The 21,834-nt window shown below is 38.2% G+C and overlaps 1 protein-coding gene across 1 annotated transcript; it reads left to right on the top strand.

The window, feature by feature from the left end:
- Nucleotides 1–5,320: 5,320 nt before the first annotated feature.
- Nucleotides 5,321–15,145, top strand: LOC112056568 (octopamine receptor beta-1R-like). The gene is made up of 4 exons (XM_052888939.1): nt 5,321–6,203; nt 11,144–11,341; nt 12,646–12,813; nt 14,547–15,145. Exons 1-4 carry the CDS (start codon nt 5,410–5,412, stop codon nt 14,725–14,727), a joined length of 1,341 nt encoding a protein of 446 aa, XP_052744899.1. The 5' UTR covers nt 5,321–5,409; the 3' UTR covers nt 14,728–15,145.
- The last annotated feature ends 6,689 nt before the right edge of the window (nt 15,146–21,834 follow it).

Here is a 21,834-nt window from a genome sequence, read left to right as displayed (position 1 = left end):
GGCGTTTAACAAACAACCTCAAAAGAACACAGCTTAGATATGCCAATTATTGTTGGGACTCATAAAGTCAGATTACAAGGGTTGAGTTTGGGTAACATTACCCAAATAGGTAGCATTTACCTCGACTTACATAACTTTGGGTATTCCAGCAATCATAACCGCAGATGTCGGCTGACTTAGACAAATAGGGGCCCAGTGGGGATACCATGGTTTGAGGAATTGGGGGACATACCTACGTTTTATACCTATGTATGTAATACCAAGCGCCTGTGACGTGGTCCGTCCTTAATGTATACTTCTATACTAATATATAAAGCTGAAGAGTTTGTTTGTTTGATTGAACGCGCTAATCTCAGGAACTACTGTTCCGATTTGAACAATTCTTTCAGTGTTAGATAGCCCATTTATCGTGAAAGGCTATAGGCTATATATTATCCCCGTATTCCTACGGGAACGGGAACCACGCGAGTGAAACCGCGCGGCGTCAGCTAGTAAATAATAGAGGTGATAGAATCATGTAGGAGTAATTCGTTTTCCTAATAAAAAGTTTATAGTACAAGGTGTCTTCCCCTTGAACTTTTCCGGCGAAAATCTCGACAAAATAAGAACAACGCTTGTTAGTTTCGAGAAGAAATCGCGTTAACTTTGAAACTTTGTAAAATAAGATTAGAAAAGGGAAACGGGAAGCTTGTTGTATGCATTTCATTTTGTTGTTGTTTACTCTTCGCTTGAGATTATCTTAGTCCGTTGATTTGTAAAACGCATACTTTAAATAAAGAGAGCAGTGATAGCCCAGTGGATATGACCTCTGCCTCCGATTCCGGAGGGTGTGGCTTCGAATCCGGTCCGGGGCATGCACCTCCAACTTTTCAGTTGTGTGCATTTTAAGAAATTAAATATCACGTGTCTCAAACGGTGAAGGAAAACATCGTGAGGAAACCTGCATACCAGAGAATTATCTTCTCTGCGTGTGTGAAGTCTGCCAATCCGCATTGGGTCACCGTGGTGGACTATTGGCCTAACCCCTCTCATTCTGAGAGGAGACTCGAGCTCAGCAGTGAGCAAAACATAGGTTGATGACGATACTTTAAATCGGAGTAGATGCATGTTGTTTGTTTGTCGTACCTACATCTATTATTGACTATCCTTACTAAGTCAACCGTCGCGTGGCCTATTGAATTTGATAATGGTTATGAACTATTTTCGCTTCAGCGGTGGGGAAAAGAACTACAGACTTTAAAGGCAAATCGTCGTCATCAACCCATATTCGGCTCATTGCTGAGCTCGAGTCTCCTCTCAGAATGAGAGGATTTTTTTGTTATTTTGGCAATATTTACTTAAAAAAAAATAACAACGCTTGTAACTTTGGAACAAGGGTTGTAAGGCTAAAGCACCCTTTTTAGCTATCAACTAAATCCATTATACCTACCCTCTGACTGACTTGGTTGATCTGAGTATATCTGTTGGATTTTTCTAAACGTACCCACTGATATTGAGGCTCCATGTTTGGTGGGGGTACTCAACAACATGCAAGATATCCTGCTTTAGGTTCATCTGCTGCACTTGAGAAAATTCAAAATCGCCTCTCAGCTTCCGTGCCAACATAATGAATAACATCTGTTGTCATCCGAAACGGGACCTGTCCTAAATACGTAACGAATTAAGGTGAACCTAGTTAAAACTTGACACCACCTGCGCCTATATTGATCTATGTAATTACTTGGCTACTTGCCTTAACTGTTTGAAGACATAAATGATAAGGGATCAAGTTAAAACTGTTATATGACTTGGTAAGTCACTGTTGCCTGTAGAACAGCCTGGCAAACGTTTTTCTGACATAATTGCTATACGTCCACCAGCCCGTATTGGCGCAGTGTGGTGTGTTTATGCTCCAGTGGGGAGGGTTCGGCCGTGGCTAGTTACAACCGGCAAATACGTACCACCAAGCGATTTAGCGTTCCGGTACGATGTCGTGTAGAAACCGAAAAGGGTGTGGATTTTTACCCTACTCCCAAAAAGATTACCCGCCTTCATCTTAGATTGCATCATCACATACCATCAGATGAGATTGTAGTCAATGGCTAACTTGTAAAAAAATATATCTTGTTTAAAGAGGAAGGCAATATGGTGGGTTTTTTAATAGGTCGTAAACATTACTGTTTAAATAGATGCAAAATGCACTGCTTCTCTGAAGACGCATAACGAAGAAGATTTTTTTTATAATTTGTATGTATAATACCTGCCCTATTTAAAAGCCTTGTGCATCCCACTACCTGATGATACATAAATACCTGTGATCAAACTTCTGACCTCCAGAAAGAAATTCAAAGTTCAATCCTTCCGAATAATAAGCTACTGTATAAATCTATTAATTTAACTTCAGAACATTTTCACAGCGCGCCGATACGTAACAGTCCGCAGAATCCAATATGTTTCTCGTCTAATGCAAACAAATTGGTTAACTTTTACAATTCGGACTGTAATACCCATGTAGTTAGAGCCTCAATAGCTCAACGGTAAGAGCGGTTGGACTCATCACCGAGAGGTGTTGGTTCAATCCTCACCTTGTTGGTCTATTGTCGTTCTCACTCCTAGCACACAGTCTTACCCGACTAGTTGGAGGGAAATGGGAAATATGGCAAATATTCTTTAAAAAAAAATGTACGACTGTACCTACATAAAAGACGATAAATAGTAAATACCTACATAGGTACGATGATATTTTTCGCTTTTTACAATAATGCATTTTTAATGATTTTTTTTAACTTCCAGATAACTCAAAATGCCTAACTAGTGATTAATTTTAGTACATTAATTTATTCACAATTTATTTAACTATGCATTTATTTATATATATTTGATTACAAGCCGTGCCCCACGGTTTCACCCGCGTACAACTCATTTTTGTAAGAATATCGGAACATAATATAGCGTTATTCCTTAAACTTCGGCTATATGGGTTATTATGGAATAACACATAGGCTTTTTAATCCGGATAAAGCCTGTGGAAAAACTGAATTTCAAATTAATGAAGTCGAATCGCGGCCCTCAGCTAATCTATACTAATATTAGAGAGAGCTAAAGTTTAGAGTGTTGTAGGGGGTAATCTCTGGATTTTCTAAACAGATTTTGAAAATTCTTTTACCAGTAGCAAGCTACGTTATTTGTAGATGTCATAGGCTATATTTTATCTCCGTATTCTCACGGGAATGGGTTTATATATCCATGGTTGCTTCTCAAAGTGTATGCGCCATAAACCCTGTCTACGCTTCGCATACTAGTTAGCAAGTTCACGAATATAACAAACGCCTAAGTTGTGGACTCTATGCCTGAGATTGCCAGATATACTTCATTTTATGAAGGTTGAAAGGAATTTTCGTCAACCCATCCTCTAACACAGGGAACTGCAGTAGCTAATAGGCTAGTTAACACTTTTTTTAAATGGTCTTAAATTGTTCATTATCGTTTTACTAGATTGAAACAAATTTTTCATATTTTTTTGAGACAAGATTACAGGAAAATTTAAATTTTTAAATATTTTTTTTTGACGATATGAGCCATGATGGTCTATATTTTAACTGTTTCATGACGTCACGTTAACAATTCCTTTATCAAACGGGAGCGTTTGTCAAAAATATTAGTTAACAATTATTTTTGACGTTTTATTTTTAACATTTAGTAACATTGTGACGTCACAAAATAGACGACAGCGTTTATAATGTTTGGAAATTTTGAAAAAAATACATGATTTTTTAATTAATTATTATACGAAATCCTTAACTTTTATTCATTAATATTGATATATTTCGGACTCTTATTCCATGTACTATACGAAATTAATATCGTTTATATTAAATTTGATATGAATAAACTACCCCTTTACTTTACTATTAGCATCAATGATGTTAAATACTGGTAGATGTGATACTAGCGCATGAAAAATGAAGCACTCAAAAGAGGAAATTTATACACAACTCAATGTTATTTGTGGTCAACAACGAACGTTATTTAAACAAATGATACCTAAATATCATCTAAAATGTCGAGTTATGTGTTCAGACACACACAAAGACAAAATTGTGTATTGTGCGCTCAGTGTTGTAGCCTTATTATTTGGATCAATTTTTGAGGTGATTTTGTAGGGATTTAACCGATCTACTATAGTATAAAATTATCATTAATTAGCATACACTTAATTTATAAGTATGCAATTTAAAAGACTGTCATCCCTATTCTCAAGATGAGGTAAGTCTGGCATAGCAGGCTCTTGTTGGATTATTGTGAAGGGGCCATAAACCGTCGCAGCACTGGCCTGTACGTACATATAATCCTCAAAAGCGTTTTTAATGCCTCCAGACCAGAATCCAGGGTAAAATATTCAAAGGCTCTCAGCCAAAGTGCTTCACAAACATGTATAAGGGATTTGTCTTTGTTGCCGGTCCTATAGCTCCTTGATATTCAACTTTAAAGAGGGATTTAAAATATTTTAAAAATTGTACGTATAAGGATTATTTTTATCTAGCCTTTGTCTTCGGCTTCGTTTCGTATATAATTCAAAAAGAATTTAGTTTTAGAAACACTTACCAGGTACATTTTATATATAGAGCCGTGATAGCCTAGTGGATATGAACTATGCCTTCGATTTTGAGAGCGTAGGTTCGAATCCGGTTCGGGGCGTGTACTGAAATAAAATATCACTTGTCTAAACGGTGAAGAATCGTGAGGAAACTTGCATACCTGAGAATTTTCTCAGTTTTTTATGTGTGTGAAGTCCTATACCTGTTTTTAAATTGATCAAAATATTTTTTTTTATTTCTTTTTTAATCTTTAATGATGATGAATTTATTATACTTTCTAATTCCGTAATCATATACCTACTACTTAATATCTGCGTTCATTGAAATAAATCGAACGTTTATCGGAAACGATCCTCGTATTAAATTCTCCGAGCGCCTTGATTTGAAACGGATAGGTAAAAGCAATTCTCTTAGAACTGGTAAAATGTATCTCATCTCTACCGATTTTTTTTTGCAACGGTTTATGATGAATTGAAAACCTCCTCCTTTATTTGAAATCGGTTAAAAAGACCCAAATCAAAAAACTTGGATGAAAGTTTGTCAGGCACAATATTATTTGTAAGTTAGTTTGTCAAACAGTTGCCGATTATCTCAAACACTGTCACAATCTTATCACAAGAAAATTCCCGTAAAAAGGGAAAAGTTTTCCCAATGAGCCGTCAACTAACTCGGGCACGCACAAAAGAAATCACTTTTTCAAATAAGTTTCCCTTTTTTCAGGTAACGCACAATGGGCGGCGAAATTAACAACGTCCCACGTACAGCTCCGTTCACTCTAACAAAAGAGATTAACATAACTTAAACGGTGAACACTGAAGAAAATGTGAAAACCATGAGAGTGGATATTGATATTGTCCTTAGTGATACGCCCGAGAACCTCACTCTCGACTTCAGAGATCTATCAACTTCAATGTATCTAACGGATTATTACGTCAACAGAAGCTTCGAATTGAACGAAACGACCAATGATTTGGTCTATACAAATCAATTCGAAGGCGATCCTGTCGTAGTATTTCTTATTATCCTAAAATGTGTAATAATGCTCTTTATTATACTGGCTGCTATATTCGGGAATCTACTGGTCATTGTATCTGTAATGAGGCATAGAAAACTGAGGGTTATTACCAACTATTTTGTAGTATCTCTTGCGTTAGCTGACATGTTGGTTGCTATATGGGCGATGTGCTTTAACTTTAGCGTGGAAATAACCAACGGGATATGGCTCTTTGGCTACTTCATGTGTGACGTCTGGAACTCTTTGGACGTTTACTTCTCCTCGGCATCGATACTCCATTTGTGCTGCATCAGCGTTGACCGGTACTACGCCATCGTACAACCGTTGGACTACCCTCTGATTATGACGACCAGTAAACTCGGGATCATGTTGGCAGTCGTATGGTTCAGTCCAGCGTTGGTATCCTTCCTACCGATTTTCATGGGTTGGTACACCACACACGAACATCTGGACTTTAGGAAAAGACATCCGAAAGTGTGCAGTTTTACTGTGAACAGAGTGTATGCAGTGATATCGAGCAGTGTCAGCTTTTGGATACCGGGGGTGATAATGCTTTTCATGTATTATCGCATATATGTGGAAGCAGATAGACAGGAGAGGATGTTGTATAGGTAAGTTGGAAAATTTATTTCTAATCTATATAATAAAGCGATCTATGCTTGGAGTTTCTATGCGTGATAGACTCAAGATCAGCAGTGAGCCGAATATGGGTTGGTAATGATGATGTTGATGATAATATTATATCTAACTAGTCTATCTAGCTAATTTACTTTAGGGCACTATTGTGATATATAATAGACGGCCTCCGTGGCGCAGTGGTATGCGCGGTGGATTTACAAGACGGAGGTCCTGGGTTCGATTCCCGGCTGGGCAGATTGAGATTTTCTTAATTTGTCCAGGTCAGGCTTCGGCCGTGGCTAGTTACCACCCTACCGGCAAAGACGTACCGCAAAGCGATTTAGCCGCCGTGTAGAAACCGAAAGGGGTGTGGATTTTCATTCTCCTCCTAACAAGTTAGCCCGCTTCCATCTTCTTAGACTTCTTAGACTTCGCTTAGACTGCATCATCACTTACCATCAGGTGAGATTGTATTCAAGGGCTAACTTGTAAAAAATAAAAAAAAAATAATTAGGAGGGTGAAAAAGCGGGGCTTTAATTATCAAATAATTATTTATTGTTTACTGTTCGTTACGAAATTTCATGTTAATTTAAATTTTAATGTTTAAATTAAACATCAATCACTTGTTTGTATTAAACTTTCAAACTGACCGACCAGTTCGGTCTAACTTTATATTTTTAATCTAAAACTTTTACTATAACCAATGCCACAATACAAACTCAACTAACTACCCATTGCCATGTTTTAGATACTCACAACTTTGTTATTGAGAATTTAAAATGAGCAAACTGGACAGGGCCCGGTCAAAGGCTATTTAACTTTTATGTCGTGCAAATTTTTGGATCTAGGCGCGTTTGGAATTGTTAATTTATTTCATTAAAAGGGACTGTCTTATATACTTTGTTCAGAAACATATAGTAACTGTCTGCGATCCCCTAAATATAAATTAATTTATTATGTAATGTACTGTTTCTTTTTTATTTCCATACTAGCGGACGCCCGCGACTTTGTCTGCGTGGAAATTTAGTTTTTCACAAATCCCTCGAGAACCACGGATTTTTCTGGGATGAAAAGTAGCCTTTGTGTTAATCCAACCAAATTTCAGCCAAATCGCTTCAGTAGTAGCGACGTTAAAGAGTATCAAACATCCAAACACCCATACAAACTTTTGCGTTTATAATATTTGTAGGATAAATTTCAACCTTGATAGCCCAGTGGATATGACCTCTGCCTCCGATCTTTTCCAGAGTAGTTTCTTTATTTCTTTATAAACCATTTGGGCCAAATTTTCCGCCCTCTGAGATCTGCCGCTCTAGGCTGCAGCTTACTCAGCCTACTGGTAAATCTGCCACTGCAAATAAGCCCGCTTCCATCTTAGACTGCATCGTCCAATTCAATAACTTTGACATTTGTTAGTGGAGTAACCATTGTTAGTCATTCTTAAGTCACGTGATTACTATTTATTAGATGTTCAAAATTGAGATCTTAGGTAAAATTGAGATTATAGCTAAAATATGTCATCCGGTGCTTACTGACATCCCTTCACAGATATCATAGAGTAGGTACATTTCCCAGTTTACCTGGTGATTTTTATTAACAAAACAATAAACAATTACTGAATACAAAGATGCGGTTGTCATTGATTTGTTGTTAATTTTATTGTGTAGCTAATTTACGTCAAAGTTAGTGAATTGACAGGTAGGTGAGATCGCAGTCAAGGACTAACTTGTCATTAAATAAAAAAATGTAACCAAATGCAGTACATAGATTCGTCGTCGTCGTCGTTATTAACCCATATACGGCTCACTGCTGAGCTCGAGTCTCCTCTCAGAATGAAAGGGGTTAGGCCAATAGTCCACCACGCTGGCCCAATGCGGATTGGCAGACTTCACACACGCAGAGAATTAAGAAATTCTCTGGTGTGCAGGTTTCCTCACGATGTTTTCCTTCACCGTTTGTTACACGTGATATTTAATTTCTTAAAATGCACACAACTGAAAAGTTGAAGGTGCATGCCCCGGACCGAATTCCGGAATTGGAGGCAGAGGTCATATCCACTGGGCTATCACGGCTCGTACATAGATTGTAACGTCTTAACTTAAGGTTTGGAGGGTTAAGAAGGGAAAGACGGGGAGTGATCAAGCTGAAGTTTATGAAATGGTCGGAAACCGCACTCTCAAAGGTCGAGGTGTATCCCATGTAAGCCTTAAGAGGGTTGAAAGGAAATATATTTATGTACAAACAAATTCGTGTTTACACTGACAATATGGCTCCCAGTAAATCAAATCCTTGAATAAATAATGAGAAGCATGGGCTTAGTGTAACCCGTTGGTTTAGTAATGAGGTTGGTTTTGACTTTTTTATTGTTGTGAGCTCTAATGGCTTGGTACGGTTTACGAGTTTTTGTATATTATTTTTAACTACAACCCGCGTAGTTCCCATTTTCGTGGGAGGATAAAATATAGCCTATATTACTCCCTGTTAATGTAGATTTCCATTAGTGAAAAAAAAAATCAAGTTGGTCCAGTAGTTTCGGAGAACAATGCTGTCAATTGTTTCCTCTTTATAATATTACTAGCTGATGCCGGAAGGTCTCACTTGCGTGGTTCCCGTTCCAGTACGAATAAAATATAGCCTGTGGCACTTGGGGATATTGTAGCTGTCCAACAGTGAAAGAATTTTTCAAATCTGTTCAGTAGTTTCAGAGCCAATTCAAGGCAAACGAACAATCAAATCTTTCTTCTTTATAATATTAGTATAGATAATTTTCATCTTATATTTTTTATAGTTTCTCTGCGAGTTACATAAGTAATGTATCACTTCTAACTTCCGGTTTGCTATTGAAATTTTGGTTGTTTGTGAGGAAGAAACTTACAAGCAATTGGAAAAATTACCTGTATGGAACAAAGAGAAAAATAGAACTAGAATTTAATGGAGAAAAGTCATTGAAAAGGATGACTATTATATGATATGATTTATTATAGTACCAGGTAATTTCCAGTTACATAAGCTAGTATATATCTAGTTATACAAGGTGTTGGGTAAATACCCTATCAAGCCGCCAACCAGGAGTTAGGGAGGTAAAATACATGTCTATAAAAAATACGAGCTTCTTAGTCAAAATTCTGAGGGAGATATGATGACTTTAAGAATTTGCTTAGAAATTTGAATAAATTTAGTAAGAAATTTCATTTTATTAAATTATTTTTTTTATACACAGAATTGTGTTTATGCATGCACCTCCAACTTTTCAGTTGTGTGCATTTTAAGAAATTAAATATCACGTGTCTCAAATGGTGAAGAAAAACTGCATACCAGAGAATTTTCTTAATTCACTGCGTGTGTGAAGTCTGCTAATCCGCATTGGGCCAGCGTGGTGGTTTAACCCCTCTCATTCTGAGAGGAGACTCGAGCTCGGCAGTGAGCCGAATATGGGTTGATAATGATGATGATGATTGTGTTCATAATATCGAAATATATGAGTACGTTTCGGGATGTTCTACCATTTACCTACAGAGTATATACAATTCAAGTTATATACTGTTATCGCTGTTTAGTGTTGGAAATAGTAGTCTGTGACGGATATGACGTCGCTCGATCTCGTGTTGGCTTCAGTGTGCTCGTGGCGTTCGAGCCGTCCACATCTCTTGTTGTGTAATTCTTTATGGGTTACTTAAGATAGGTGGGGAGAGTGACTTGAGTGGAAAAGGGGAGTGTTTGTATACAGTCAAAGGTACCTTTAACCCTACACACATCGTTCACAAGTACGTGACTTCACTCAAGGTCATTCTCTGCCATTCTAGGATCTTATTTTGGTTACAGTTTGATTTATTAATTAAGTTGTCCTGACAAGTGTTGTGAATCATAACCTTTGTTTGACATTACTTTTCATATTTTTATAATCACCTTTTGAGTCCTATAATAATACTACTAATACCGAGAATAAAAGTAAATAAACAAGTTATCAAAAACAAGGACAAAGAAGCCAAATAAAGACACAAGTCCGTAAGAATATTTGTAAATCCATGCGTATATTTCAGGGGATAAAAGAAAAAAACGACAAAGTTCTGCCGAGATTTTTATTAGACGTTGTATTAATACCTTTGACAAACTTACTCCAAAAAAGCTCAATACAAAATAATATAAAACAAGAGTTTATTTGTAACCTCCTACGTAGAATCTACCCACGTCTTAAACTTACCTAATATTTGAGGAACTCAGATAATATTTAATAAGCGAATTTTATGAGATGTTTAATCAATAAATATTTTGTCGTCTTCTCTTAGATTAAATTTGATTTCCTCTGTATTGCTAATTCCAGCACAAAATATATATTTATATTATATAACAAGCCAGTTAAGGGAATGCTAATAGTTGTAAACAAGTGCCTTTTAAGTCATTATTTTTTTCACTTTCTCCTAAAACTTTGGTTGAGGTGTTATTCGATTCGGAATTGGATGTAGATAGTTTTTAAAAAAATTGAAGGGCCGCTCGCAAAAATTGCAAAGTTATAAACAACTAGCGGACCCGGTCAAGCTTCTCTATGACTTACTTCGTAGGTACTTTTTTCCTGCCCAACTCCTGCCCTACCCCTGCCCTACCCTGCCCTTACCGCTGCTCTACCCCTGTCCTACCCCTGCCCTACCCCTGGCTTCCCCTAACCTACCCCAACCCTACCCCTAAAAAGAAATATTTCTGCAGTTCGGTTCCAATAAGTGGACTTCTCAACACCTTGAAGTTGTGGTAAATACTCCCCAAAAAATAAAAAAAGGGTTTGGGTTTTTATTTATCTCATAAAATAATATCCCATTTGGAGGTGATCGGATCGGATTCGAACCCACACCCTCCGAAATCGGAGTCAGAGGTCATATCCATTGGGCTATCAAGGCTCTTATCTATGGTAACTAGTTAAAACACACTGTTTGTATCTAGGAGCAAAGTAGCAGCGCTTCTGCTGGATAAGCACCTGCAGATCAACGGCATCTCGGTGGGCGAGGTGATGCGCGAGAGGCAGAGCATCCAGATGCAGCCGATGGCCAGCAGCAAGATGAAGAGGGAGCGGAAGGCGGCGCGGACGCTGGGCATCATCATGAGCGCCTTCCTCGCGTGCTGGCTGCCCTTCTTTTTATGGTAATTTTATATTAGCAGACGCTTCCTTAAAACTATGGGAAAATATAAAATCCCACATGATTCATGGATTTTTGAGATAGAATTTCTGAGATAGAAATTCCCAGAAAGTATATAGATCTAGACCAGTGGTCACCAGCCCGCGACTACCGTTTTATAAAAATCTCATCTGAATCATCATCATAATGGAAAGTAGCCTCTGTTCTGATTCAAGATCCAATTTATCTCTCTACCAAATTTCATTCAAATCGGTTTATTGGTTTAGCCGTGAAAATCATCATCACCTTCCCCTTATCTCACTAAAGTGGGGTCGGCAAAATATGTCAATCTTCTACATTCGTCTCCATTCGTCTCTATTACTCGTACTCATCATTCACTAGCTTTACACACATGTCCTCTTTCACACACTCCAACCTCTCCTCTTGTGTCCTTCTACTTGCAATTCAACATTTTTCTAGTCATATGAATTCATCCCTCCGCAATATATATTCACAGCAAGCTAAACCTTTTACTTTCTGTCACTGGCGCCGTTTTCAGACAAACTTTCGCATTTATTTAAGTTAATGACGTCGAAAGCTGCTGCTAATTCAGCCGTAGATTGTGTATCATCAGCTTCCACAATTGCCTTTAATTCGTCATTCATCGACCAAAGTCTTCGGATGACCGCGAGGTTTATTTTTCAGATCGAAATTGCCAGAACGGAAGCGAGCAAACCAATAACTAGTGGTGTGTTGATTGTTGCGTGCCGCTTGTGCCCCGTTGCTGAAGCGTGAGCTGAAGAGTTTGTTTGTTTGATTGAACGCGCTAATCTGAGGAACTACTGGTCCGATTTAAAAAATTCTTTCAATGTTAGATAGCCCATTTATTGAGGAAGACTTTAAGGCTATAGTTATCCCCGTACTCTTACGGGGAGGAGAACCATGCGGGTGAAACCGCGCGGCGTCAGCTAGTATTCCATAATTACTAGAATTCTTAACGTATCCATGATGACGAAAAAAACTGAAATGCGATGAAAATGAAAGACTAATCAATGAAAGTGCTAGAATGGCGACCCCGCAGTAAGTGCAGTGTTGGCCGACCCACCAGGTGGACTGACGACATCAAGCGAGTCGCAGGGATTCGCTGGATGCAGGCGGCTCAGTATCGTGATGTTTGGAAGTCCCTACAAAAGGCTTATGTCCTGCAGTGGACGTCCATCGGCTGATATGATGATGATGATGATGAACCAATGAACAAACGACAATTTCATAGGTAAAGACCTATTATTAGTTTGCATATTAATAATTAATTAATATTGTCTATGTCAGGTACATAATAACGGCGCTATGTGGCGAGGCGTGCCCCTCCCCCCCACCGGTGGTAGCCGCCGTGTTCTGGGTGGGATACTTCAACTCTGCGCTGAACCCGCTCATCTATGCCTACTTCAACAGAGACTTCAGAGCCGCCTTCAGGAAGACCCTGGACTCATGCTGCAGGTATTTGAGGTGACGTTAATTTTGACCCTGGGTGTCTGTTAAACTACTCCCCTATACTAAGTCCATACATACTCGAACCTCGGTGTTTGTGAAACTACCTACACTAGAAATATATACGGCGTCTTTTGGGTAAGCCAGTCAGTCGTGTATCAACCATGGACGTGAGCGGAGGCCTCTATACCGAGTACATTTATATTTAGTTCAACTGACTTCAAAGCCGCCTTCAGGCAGACCCTGGACTTATGCTGCAGGTATTTGAGGTGACGTCAACTTTGACCCTAGGTGTCTGTTAAGCTACTCTCCCATACTAGGTCCATACATACTTGAAACCGGTGTTTGTGAAACTACCCACACCACAAATATCGGCGGCGTCTCTTGGGTAAGCCAGTTAGTTGTGTATCAACCACGGTTGTGTACGGACGTGTCTATAGACAAGCCGCAATACTGGGCCTTCGCGAAATGATCAGGAAGACCTTGGACTTATGCTGCAGGTATTTAAGGTGACGTTAACTTTGACCCTCAGTGTATTTCGAACTACCCGCATTCGTAATACGTCGTCTCTTGGCTGAGACAGTCAGTCAGACCACGGTTGTGTGTAAGATTTTTTATTAAAGAAATCAAAATAATTTATTTTTGGCTCTCTGCATTCATTACTAGTAGCGGTACTAACTCATCAAGGGATCAGTGAGGCTGCTTTTATAAATTTTGCGAACATCGTTAAAATATTTAAAAATTGTGAGTAAATAAACTAGAGATCAAAATTTTGCAGAAAAGCTCGCAAACTCACTGGGCCTCCAATTAATCTTTAGAAAGTCTTCCGACGGAAAATCAAAGGGGTTATCACACGTCAAAGGTCAAAGATTTTGTCGTAATTAAAAATATTAAATTGCTTTTTTTCTCCTTCTTGTTGCTATGAAAACAACCAAGTGTATTTTTTTACTTAGATGATTATTTTGTTTAGGTAGTTTTTTGACAATATTTTTTAATATTTTCCTATAGTACAGCAAAATCTATTTTCTATCATACTTTAGATAGCATTTTATTTCATATTTTATCAGGAAACCTGCTTACCAGAGAATTATCATAATTTTCTACATATGTGAAGTCTACCAATCCGCATTGGGCCAGCGTGGTGGACTATTGGCCTAACTCTAGATAATGATGATGATGACACCCATTGGTCACAAGTCCCAGTCTTTGCTAGAAGTTTGTCTCTCTGCCACACGATTGACCCGGCATCCGCACGGTGAGTCCATAGAATGCTAAGATAGTCGTCTCCAAGTTGTAAGAAATTAGAAACCTCGACTTCGAAAAGGAACCTGTACTTAAAACTATGGGAAATTAGGGAAACATCTATACCTAAAATAAAATTGAAAATTTTGAAAAACCCCTGAAGGTCATGAAATTGTTAATTACACTCTCGATCAAGTCATGAATATTCCCTTTCAATGCGCTTTAATTTGAGACCCCACTCTAGTATATTTGCAGACATTCAAGTATTCTTCCCCTCTATCACCACCCCCACAACTTTTAAACGGCTCGACCGATTTTTATCAAACATGTCTAAAACACTTGCACATAAGTCACCTTTCATACAAAATAAACTAAATTGAAATCACTTTAACCGTTCGGGAGCTATGGTGAACCAAACAGACAGGCACGTTAAACTTATAACACCGCTCTTTATATATCGGGGGTTAAAAATTATACAATAAAATTTTTGTTTGTCTCAGGTCGATATGCGGCAACTTCGGCCGCCGCTACTGCCAACAGTTTCCCCGTCGGGAGCAGCATCACTCCAACGTATCATCTGACATGCATCTAAACAACTGTCTGAAGTCAACGTCCGCAGATGTTCTGCGAGCGCACCAACCTTCATGCTCCAGGCCTGAAGACATCGCTATACGCACTTAAATGACAAGGTTGTAAATAGAATTTTTCTCAAGATTAAAGGTAGCATTTGTTTCTTGGCGACACAAGCAGGTCGTACGACCCGGTCTCGTTCGTAGGTCGCGGTTGCTAAGAACCGAATGCTAAGCTACATTTAGGGTGAGGCCAAAAGAGCGTAATTTTGTGAGTTGTCAGTCGCGTAATTTTGGTATCAGAAATTCGCGTGTAAGTTGTTGTAACACAACTCATTTTGCGACGCCTTGTGGCATGAACTGGATTTTTGTATGAAACCGAATGCAATAGAAATTACGCGATTTACGCGAAAATTACGCTCATTTGGCCTCAGAGGTAGCATTGTACATATATTTTAGATATCACTAAATGTAAGTCGTGACGTCATCGTATTTAGTAAAATATAATACAATAACATACTTTGAATGTGACAAGGTTGTAAACAAGGTTTTTCTAAGAATGTTTACAGCTATGTTTTTCACGATCAATAGGCTAGTTGACACTTTTTTCAAATGCTCTTAAATGGTTCATCATCATTCTACTACATTGAATTATTTTGTAATTTCTCTTTAAATAGTTTTAAATATGTTTAACCGACTTCAAGAAAAGGAGGAGGTTTCTCAATTCAACCGTATATTTTTTTATGTGTGTTTGGGCATAACTTCGCCGTTTATGGACGAATTCAGATAATTCTTTTTTTTTGACAATACGAGCCAAAACGCCTGTTGGTCATGATGGTCTATATTTCAACTGTTTCATGACGTCACTATAACAAATCCCTTACAAACGGAGCGTTTGGCAAAAACATTAGTTAACAATCAGTTTGACGTTTAGTACTTCGAGTAACCTTATAACGTCACAAAATGGACGACAGCGTTTTTGACGTTAGGAAAGATTAAAAAAAGACATTATTTTTAAATTTAATTTATAAGAAATCCTTTTATTAATTAATTATCGATATATTTCGGACCCTTATTCCATGTACTATGCGAAATTAATATTGTTTATATTAAATTTGATATTGAGTCAACTACCCTATTGATATTGACAAATGAAGCAACTGTATAAAATCGTTGCTAAATTGTGTCCTTCGAGCACTTATCTTCTACAGTCTCTTGTTTTACAATATATGTACGTGTGAGTAAAACCTTTCAGAACTAATCGTCTACTAAAGGTTCGATGTTACCTGTGACTATTATGTGTAATAGTCACATGTAACATATAAATACAAATTATATAATATAATATTTTCTTTAGAACTTAAGCTAACTTAACTTATATATTGATGTGCCTATTGAAAACCATACAGCATTGTCTTGAAGATCGCATTTGTGTACCTTACCTTTCTATGGTCAGAACATCGATACATACCTAGTTCCTTCAATCTACTAAAAGAGGTGTAGTTGTTTCATCGTGCTAGCCAGTGTGTAAGCACTGACATTTTAGCTCATAGCATTGTGTACTGTCACCGCGTACACAAAAAAATTTGAAATAATATCTTATTTTTCTAAAAAATATTATTTTATACGATTTACAAATACAATAATACAGCGGTAATAGTGCATATTTTATTATTGTGGTTCGATCAATTGAGTTTCTTAATGTAAACCACGTGCACGAAAAATGGCGCACGGAGCATGGAGACAACGGAAGCCAATCCTTCTGTTGGTTCGTACTCAATGGCGCCTGAGAGGAACTCCATACACGAGGATACTTCGAGTTTCAACAGCGGTTCTAACAGTGAGCAGGAACGAGAGAAACCTCAACAGGAAAAACGAAAACTGACCTCACAGGTAACGGTCGATCCTCGGATCGACGCGTTATGCGAACAGGTGAGTTTGCTCACTAATTTTATTATGCATCAATCCTGTGTGTCTAATATGACTTTGAATCAGAATGATATACCTACTGGTTGAAAAACCAAATGAAAACAATAACGATTTCTTAACAAACCCGTCGATAGCATGAAAATCCTTATATTTAGGTTTTTTGTAAGACTGACCTGGACGATAAAAATATTCTACAGACAGGTAAAACGCTTACGTCGTTTAATCGAATTGCAACATTTTTATTCACCTACATGGCAACATATAGGATATACGAAAACGTTAACAGATATGTTAGCTACACCACTACTTGCAATCGGGTTTACAAGAAATCATCGGTTGGGCTAACATAAATCCAACCTACCTAAATATACCCTAAATATAACCCTCTTTAATAAATTTACTAAAACTTATGGAAAATCGTCTTTGTCTTACAAGTTATCCGAACAAAGTTTACATATAATTGTTTGCGATAAAAGAGCCGAATGTATAGAATCAAGGTGCAATAGTTATGATAATAAATTCTGGATAAAATTATCCAAGCGGCCCTTTGCAATATACCCCTAGTGGAGTGTTCTCATTTGATAAAACAATTGGTATGCGCTTATTCTCTTGGTGGCCCACATTTCTGGCTATCACCTCCGCAATCTTCTAACAACAGAAAACAGCTGAAGAGAAAATACAAAGAACATACATTTATGGGTACAGTCACAAAGTAAAAATAACTTACACGACACCTATAAGCAACAAAAGACAAAGCAAATATACAAGGGTAAAAGAGAGTGCTAACAAGCAAAACATAATACAACTAAGGAAGCAAAAATAATAATAATAATATCCGATAAACTTCAGAGTTACTTTCAAAAACCGGTGGCAAGTTCTGGGCGCGAACAGTTTTTAACTTCAATAATAACGGGCTTTCGAATACCCTTATACAAGAAACCTCTTCTTTTAATGTCTACAGAAACAATAATGCGTCAATATGCAACCAAGGCGTCACCGGCCATGACGAAAGTGATACAAAAATTATTAGACCGGAAACATATACTGGAAGTAGTTCACAGGAAGATACTCAGCTCTTTCTCAAAGCTTTTTCTCCGGAACAAAAAAGGTGGCGTCCGAGAACTAAACAAATTTGTAAAAACGAAACATTTCCGTCTGATCCCTCATGCTTCAGTTCCCAGCTTTATACAACCTGGAGACTGGATGATAAAGCAGAACATTTCTCAGGTCTATTTCTACATACCGGCTGCATAATCACATCGACCATTCCTGAGAATCAGCTACAAAAGGCAATTGTACCAGTTGACATGTCTACCTTTCGGTCTGGCGCCAGCACCTCATCTTTTCTCATCTGTAACATGTTGGGTTGCGGAAACCCTACGTGCGAAGGGCTGTCGGGTTCTGGCATACCTAGACGACTCCCTTCTGGTCAATTATGACCAATCCAAGTTATGTCTTCAGGCTGCGGAAGCCGTGAGGCACTTGGAACATCTGGGCTGGCTCTTCAATTACCAAAAATAAATCTTAATACCTACCCAAGATCTGGATTACCTTGGTATTCATTGACAGACCTCCAAAAAATTCAATATCGTTGCCCACAGTATAAACATTCTCAACAAAGCCCTGAGAAATTCGACGTTGAAAGGTCGCATCACCCTTCGCGAATTACAACGGTTGGTGGGCCAATTAAACTTTGCCGATTTTGTGATTCTCAGACGCAGACTAGACGGTCGCAATATTCAAAGATTCCTCAGAAGTTTCGACAGGAAATGCCCCCGTCTATAACAACTGATTTCACAAGTAGTGGAACAGGAGATAAAATAGTGGCTCGGAGCCACATGACTCAAGTGGCCAGTACATCTACAACCTGCATCCCACTTCCTGGCAACGGATGCCTCAGATTCAGGTTGGGGTGCTCAATCAAAACTACTGTCAGGAATTTGGTCAGCTCAGCTAAAAACGATGTTGATGAGCTCCACAAAAAGGAGCTGTATGCAGTTATAACGGCGATCAGAAGGAACACAAAGGTTCTACAAAATCCCCATGTTCAATCAGACAATCGAACATTTGAAGCGTACGTTCGGAAGGAGGGTGGATCAAAGTCACTGGACTGTTGAATCTAAAGTTCGATCTCTTACACATGACAAACAAGTTTCAGATCACGTTATCAGCTCATTACCTTCCATTCCGCTACAACATTATCGCAGACAGACTGTCTCGCGAAAAACCACCCGCCGAGTGCCATCTACTTCCTCAAGCAACAAAGGAAATCTTCATAAAATGGGGACGACCCGAGATAGAATTGTTTGCTACACAACATTGCTGTGGTATCGAATTACGTCTCGATAGACTGCAGAGATCATAGACATACTACATAGATGCCTTCAGCAGACCGTGGAGACATCAACTAGCACGAGTGTTTCCTCCTTCAATTTTATTGCCAAAAGTACTGACACATCTAAACAATGTGACAGGAACGTCGCTAATAGTGGCACCCGAGTGGCCGCGTGCTTTTTGACTGCAAAATCTGAAAGCTAGAGCATTGGATCACCCACACGAACTACAAAGCCTACCAAAGACCTTGATAGATGCCACGTCACAGTGTCCACCTCAGGTGCACACATTGACCCCGAAAGTCTGGACAATTAGGGGTGGGGTGCCCAAATAAAAGAATGGTCTACTCAGGAAAGAAAAAAGTTAAAGACAATCAACCTTGTCAACCTACTTACCAGCCATCAGAAAATGGTTAAACTGGTGCGAAACCTCCCAAGTAAATCCTAAATCTCCCCAACCTGCAGAGTTAACAAAATGTTTGATATATTAATTTTTTAAATGAGAAACTATCTTATAGCAGAATCTTAGTAAATAAATCCGCTGTCTTAATTTTCATAATAAAACATGCCCTTAAGGCTATTAGTAAAGCTAAACCTAAAGTCGCTAAGTCAATTTCCATATGGGATCCCGAGGTTGTGCTCAGATGACTTTCATCACAAATCCACCTAAAGATACCCTTTTTGAAATGTCTAGGAGAACGGCTACATCAGCGTGGTGTCTTGCAACACAGGTTTTGTACCCGGTGCGAGCACCGGTCCCCACATTATCACATAATGAAATTGTAACCTAACACAGTTATATTGTTGTACATATTATGGTGTGGAGAGGATAAATAAAATTTCAATTTCAATTTCAGCTACGGTTTTGTTGCTAGCATCGGGTCGTAGAGTTCACGACTTTACTTTGCTAAAAATTGCAAAAGATAGTTTTTGTTATACTGGGGAATATATATACTTAATCCGATAACCAGCCGATTGACGATATATTATTGTGCGAAAACTGGAAATCATCAGTCACATTTTTTAATCATTATTGACGTGAAATTGATTTTCCTAAAAATAAACATGATAAATATTTTTAAAACGTTCAGCGCGGTGTGATTTTTGCCAAATAAGTGTTACGCTTTTGATCTTAGTTTATTTTCATACAATTAAGATTGCTTAATATTTTGGTTCTTTTTATTATCGTACGATTTTTCTTCAAAAATTTAATTCAACTGTAATAATACAAACGCTGGTACAATTTTTATGTTACATTTGTAATCAAAGTACATAAAAATTTATTTCTTTTATTTAAACACATATTTGCTTATATATAAAGTAGCAAAACTATGATAAAAATTATAAGCAAAAGTCAAATATCTAGTTAAATTAACAATTAATTTGATGTCAGATCTTATTATCGACATCATCATCATCATCATAGCATTGTGTCTATAATATGTTTCACCAGCAGATAACAAACACGTCTTCAAGACAATGCTGTATGGTTTTCAATAGGCACATCAATATAACGGTTTTACATAACAATAAAACCGATATTATGTGCCGAGAGGAAAACCATACAGCATTGCAGGAAGATCTTCCTGGTGAAGACTATGAGCTAAAATGTCAGTGCTTACACACTGGCTAGCACGATGAAACAACTACACCTCTATTAGTAGATTGAAGGAACTAGGTATGTATCGATGTTCTGACCATAGAAAGGTAAGGTACACAAATGCGATCTTCAAGACAATGCTGTATGGTTTTCCTCTCGGCACATAATATCGGTTTTATTGTTATGTAAAACCGTTATATTATGTAAATATTTTTACATGGCTCCTCAATACATTCTGACACAACTCGTAATAAAGCTTGGCCACTTCGTTCGTAACACTCCTGATGATCCGCGCGGGCCGGGGGGGCGTGTAGCGATGAATGAAAAACGCACGACTGATGCTGACTGATGATTCCCTGCACAGTCTATCCCCCCGTTGCCCGCATATCATGGGAGTGTCATCAACGAACTTGCCAGACTAGTAGAGTCGGAAGGATATATTTCTGCTATCCACTTGAAGGTATTATATTACATAATGGGAGGTCAACAAACACCGCGCTTTCCGGTGTGGGGTCGCTATTCCATCGCCATGGGACCCCAAAGTCAAACTACATGCCAAGTCCATTACTACTTCAGCTTCGTGACTCGCTTGAACTATAGCTTGGAAAAATCGTTGATGACACTCCCATGATATGCGGGCGACGGAGGGAAAGGCCCCTCAATACACTCTGACACAACTCGTATTAGTAGAGTTGCAAGAATATATTCCTGCTATCCACTTGAAGGTTATATTACATAATGGGAGGTCAACAAACACCGCGTTTTCCGGTGTGGGGTCGCTATTTCATCACCATGGGACCCCAACGTCGAACTACATGCCAAGTCCATTACTACTTCAACTTGAACTATAGCTTGGTAGATTCATTGATGACACTCCCATGAAACGAGTGCTAATAAAAATAATTGAGGGGATGATACTAATGCTATATTTATTTATTTATTTTAAACAGAATATTTGCCATGTTCTTTATAATATGACCAATATACCCATTTGCCTCCAACTAGTCGAGAAAGACTGTATCAGGAGTGGGTACGACAATAGACCAACGGGGCGGGGATCGAACCGCCACCCCTCGGTAATGTGTCTAGCCGCTCTTACCGTTGAGCTATTGAGGCTTTGACCTGAATTAGGTGGATGCCCTTGTATTGATGGCAACAAAATTTCCACGTATAATTTCATTGGAATTGAAAAGAACCATATAACAGCATTTTCCCATTCACGAATTTTCATTATTTATTTTTAGCATTGGATTTTTCACACACAAATTCATTTAGCTTCTATGTCACACGAAAATGTTTTTATTTGTATTTATTTGTGCGGCGTATCATATGTATGATTGGATTACTTTCGGATGAA

Source organism: Bicyclus anynana, chromosome 24 (genome assembly GCF_947172395.1).
Source record: "Bicyclus anynana chromosome 24, ilBicAnyn1.1, whole genome shotgun sequence".
In the NCBI taxonomy this organism is placed as follows: Eukaryota; Metazoa; Arthropoda; class Insecta; order Lepidoptera; family Nymphalidae; genus Bicyclus; species Bicyclus anynana.
Note: the sequence above shows the minus strand (reverse complement) of the source record. Positions and strands in the feature narration are given on the sequence as shown.

Coding starts and splice junctions, on each gene's coding strand:
- LOC112056568 (XM_052888939.1), top strand. CDS start 5,410: ATGAGAGTGGATATTGATATTGTCCTTAGTGATACGCCCGAGAACCTC. Junction 11,342..12,645: donor TGGCTGCCCTTCTTTTTATG/GTAATTTTATAT, acceptor TGTCTATGTCAG/GTACATAATAACGGCGCTAT. Junction 12,814..14,546: donor ACCCTGGACTCATGCTGCAG/GTATTTGAGGTG, acceptor TGTTTGTCTCAG/GTCGATATGCGGCAACTTCG.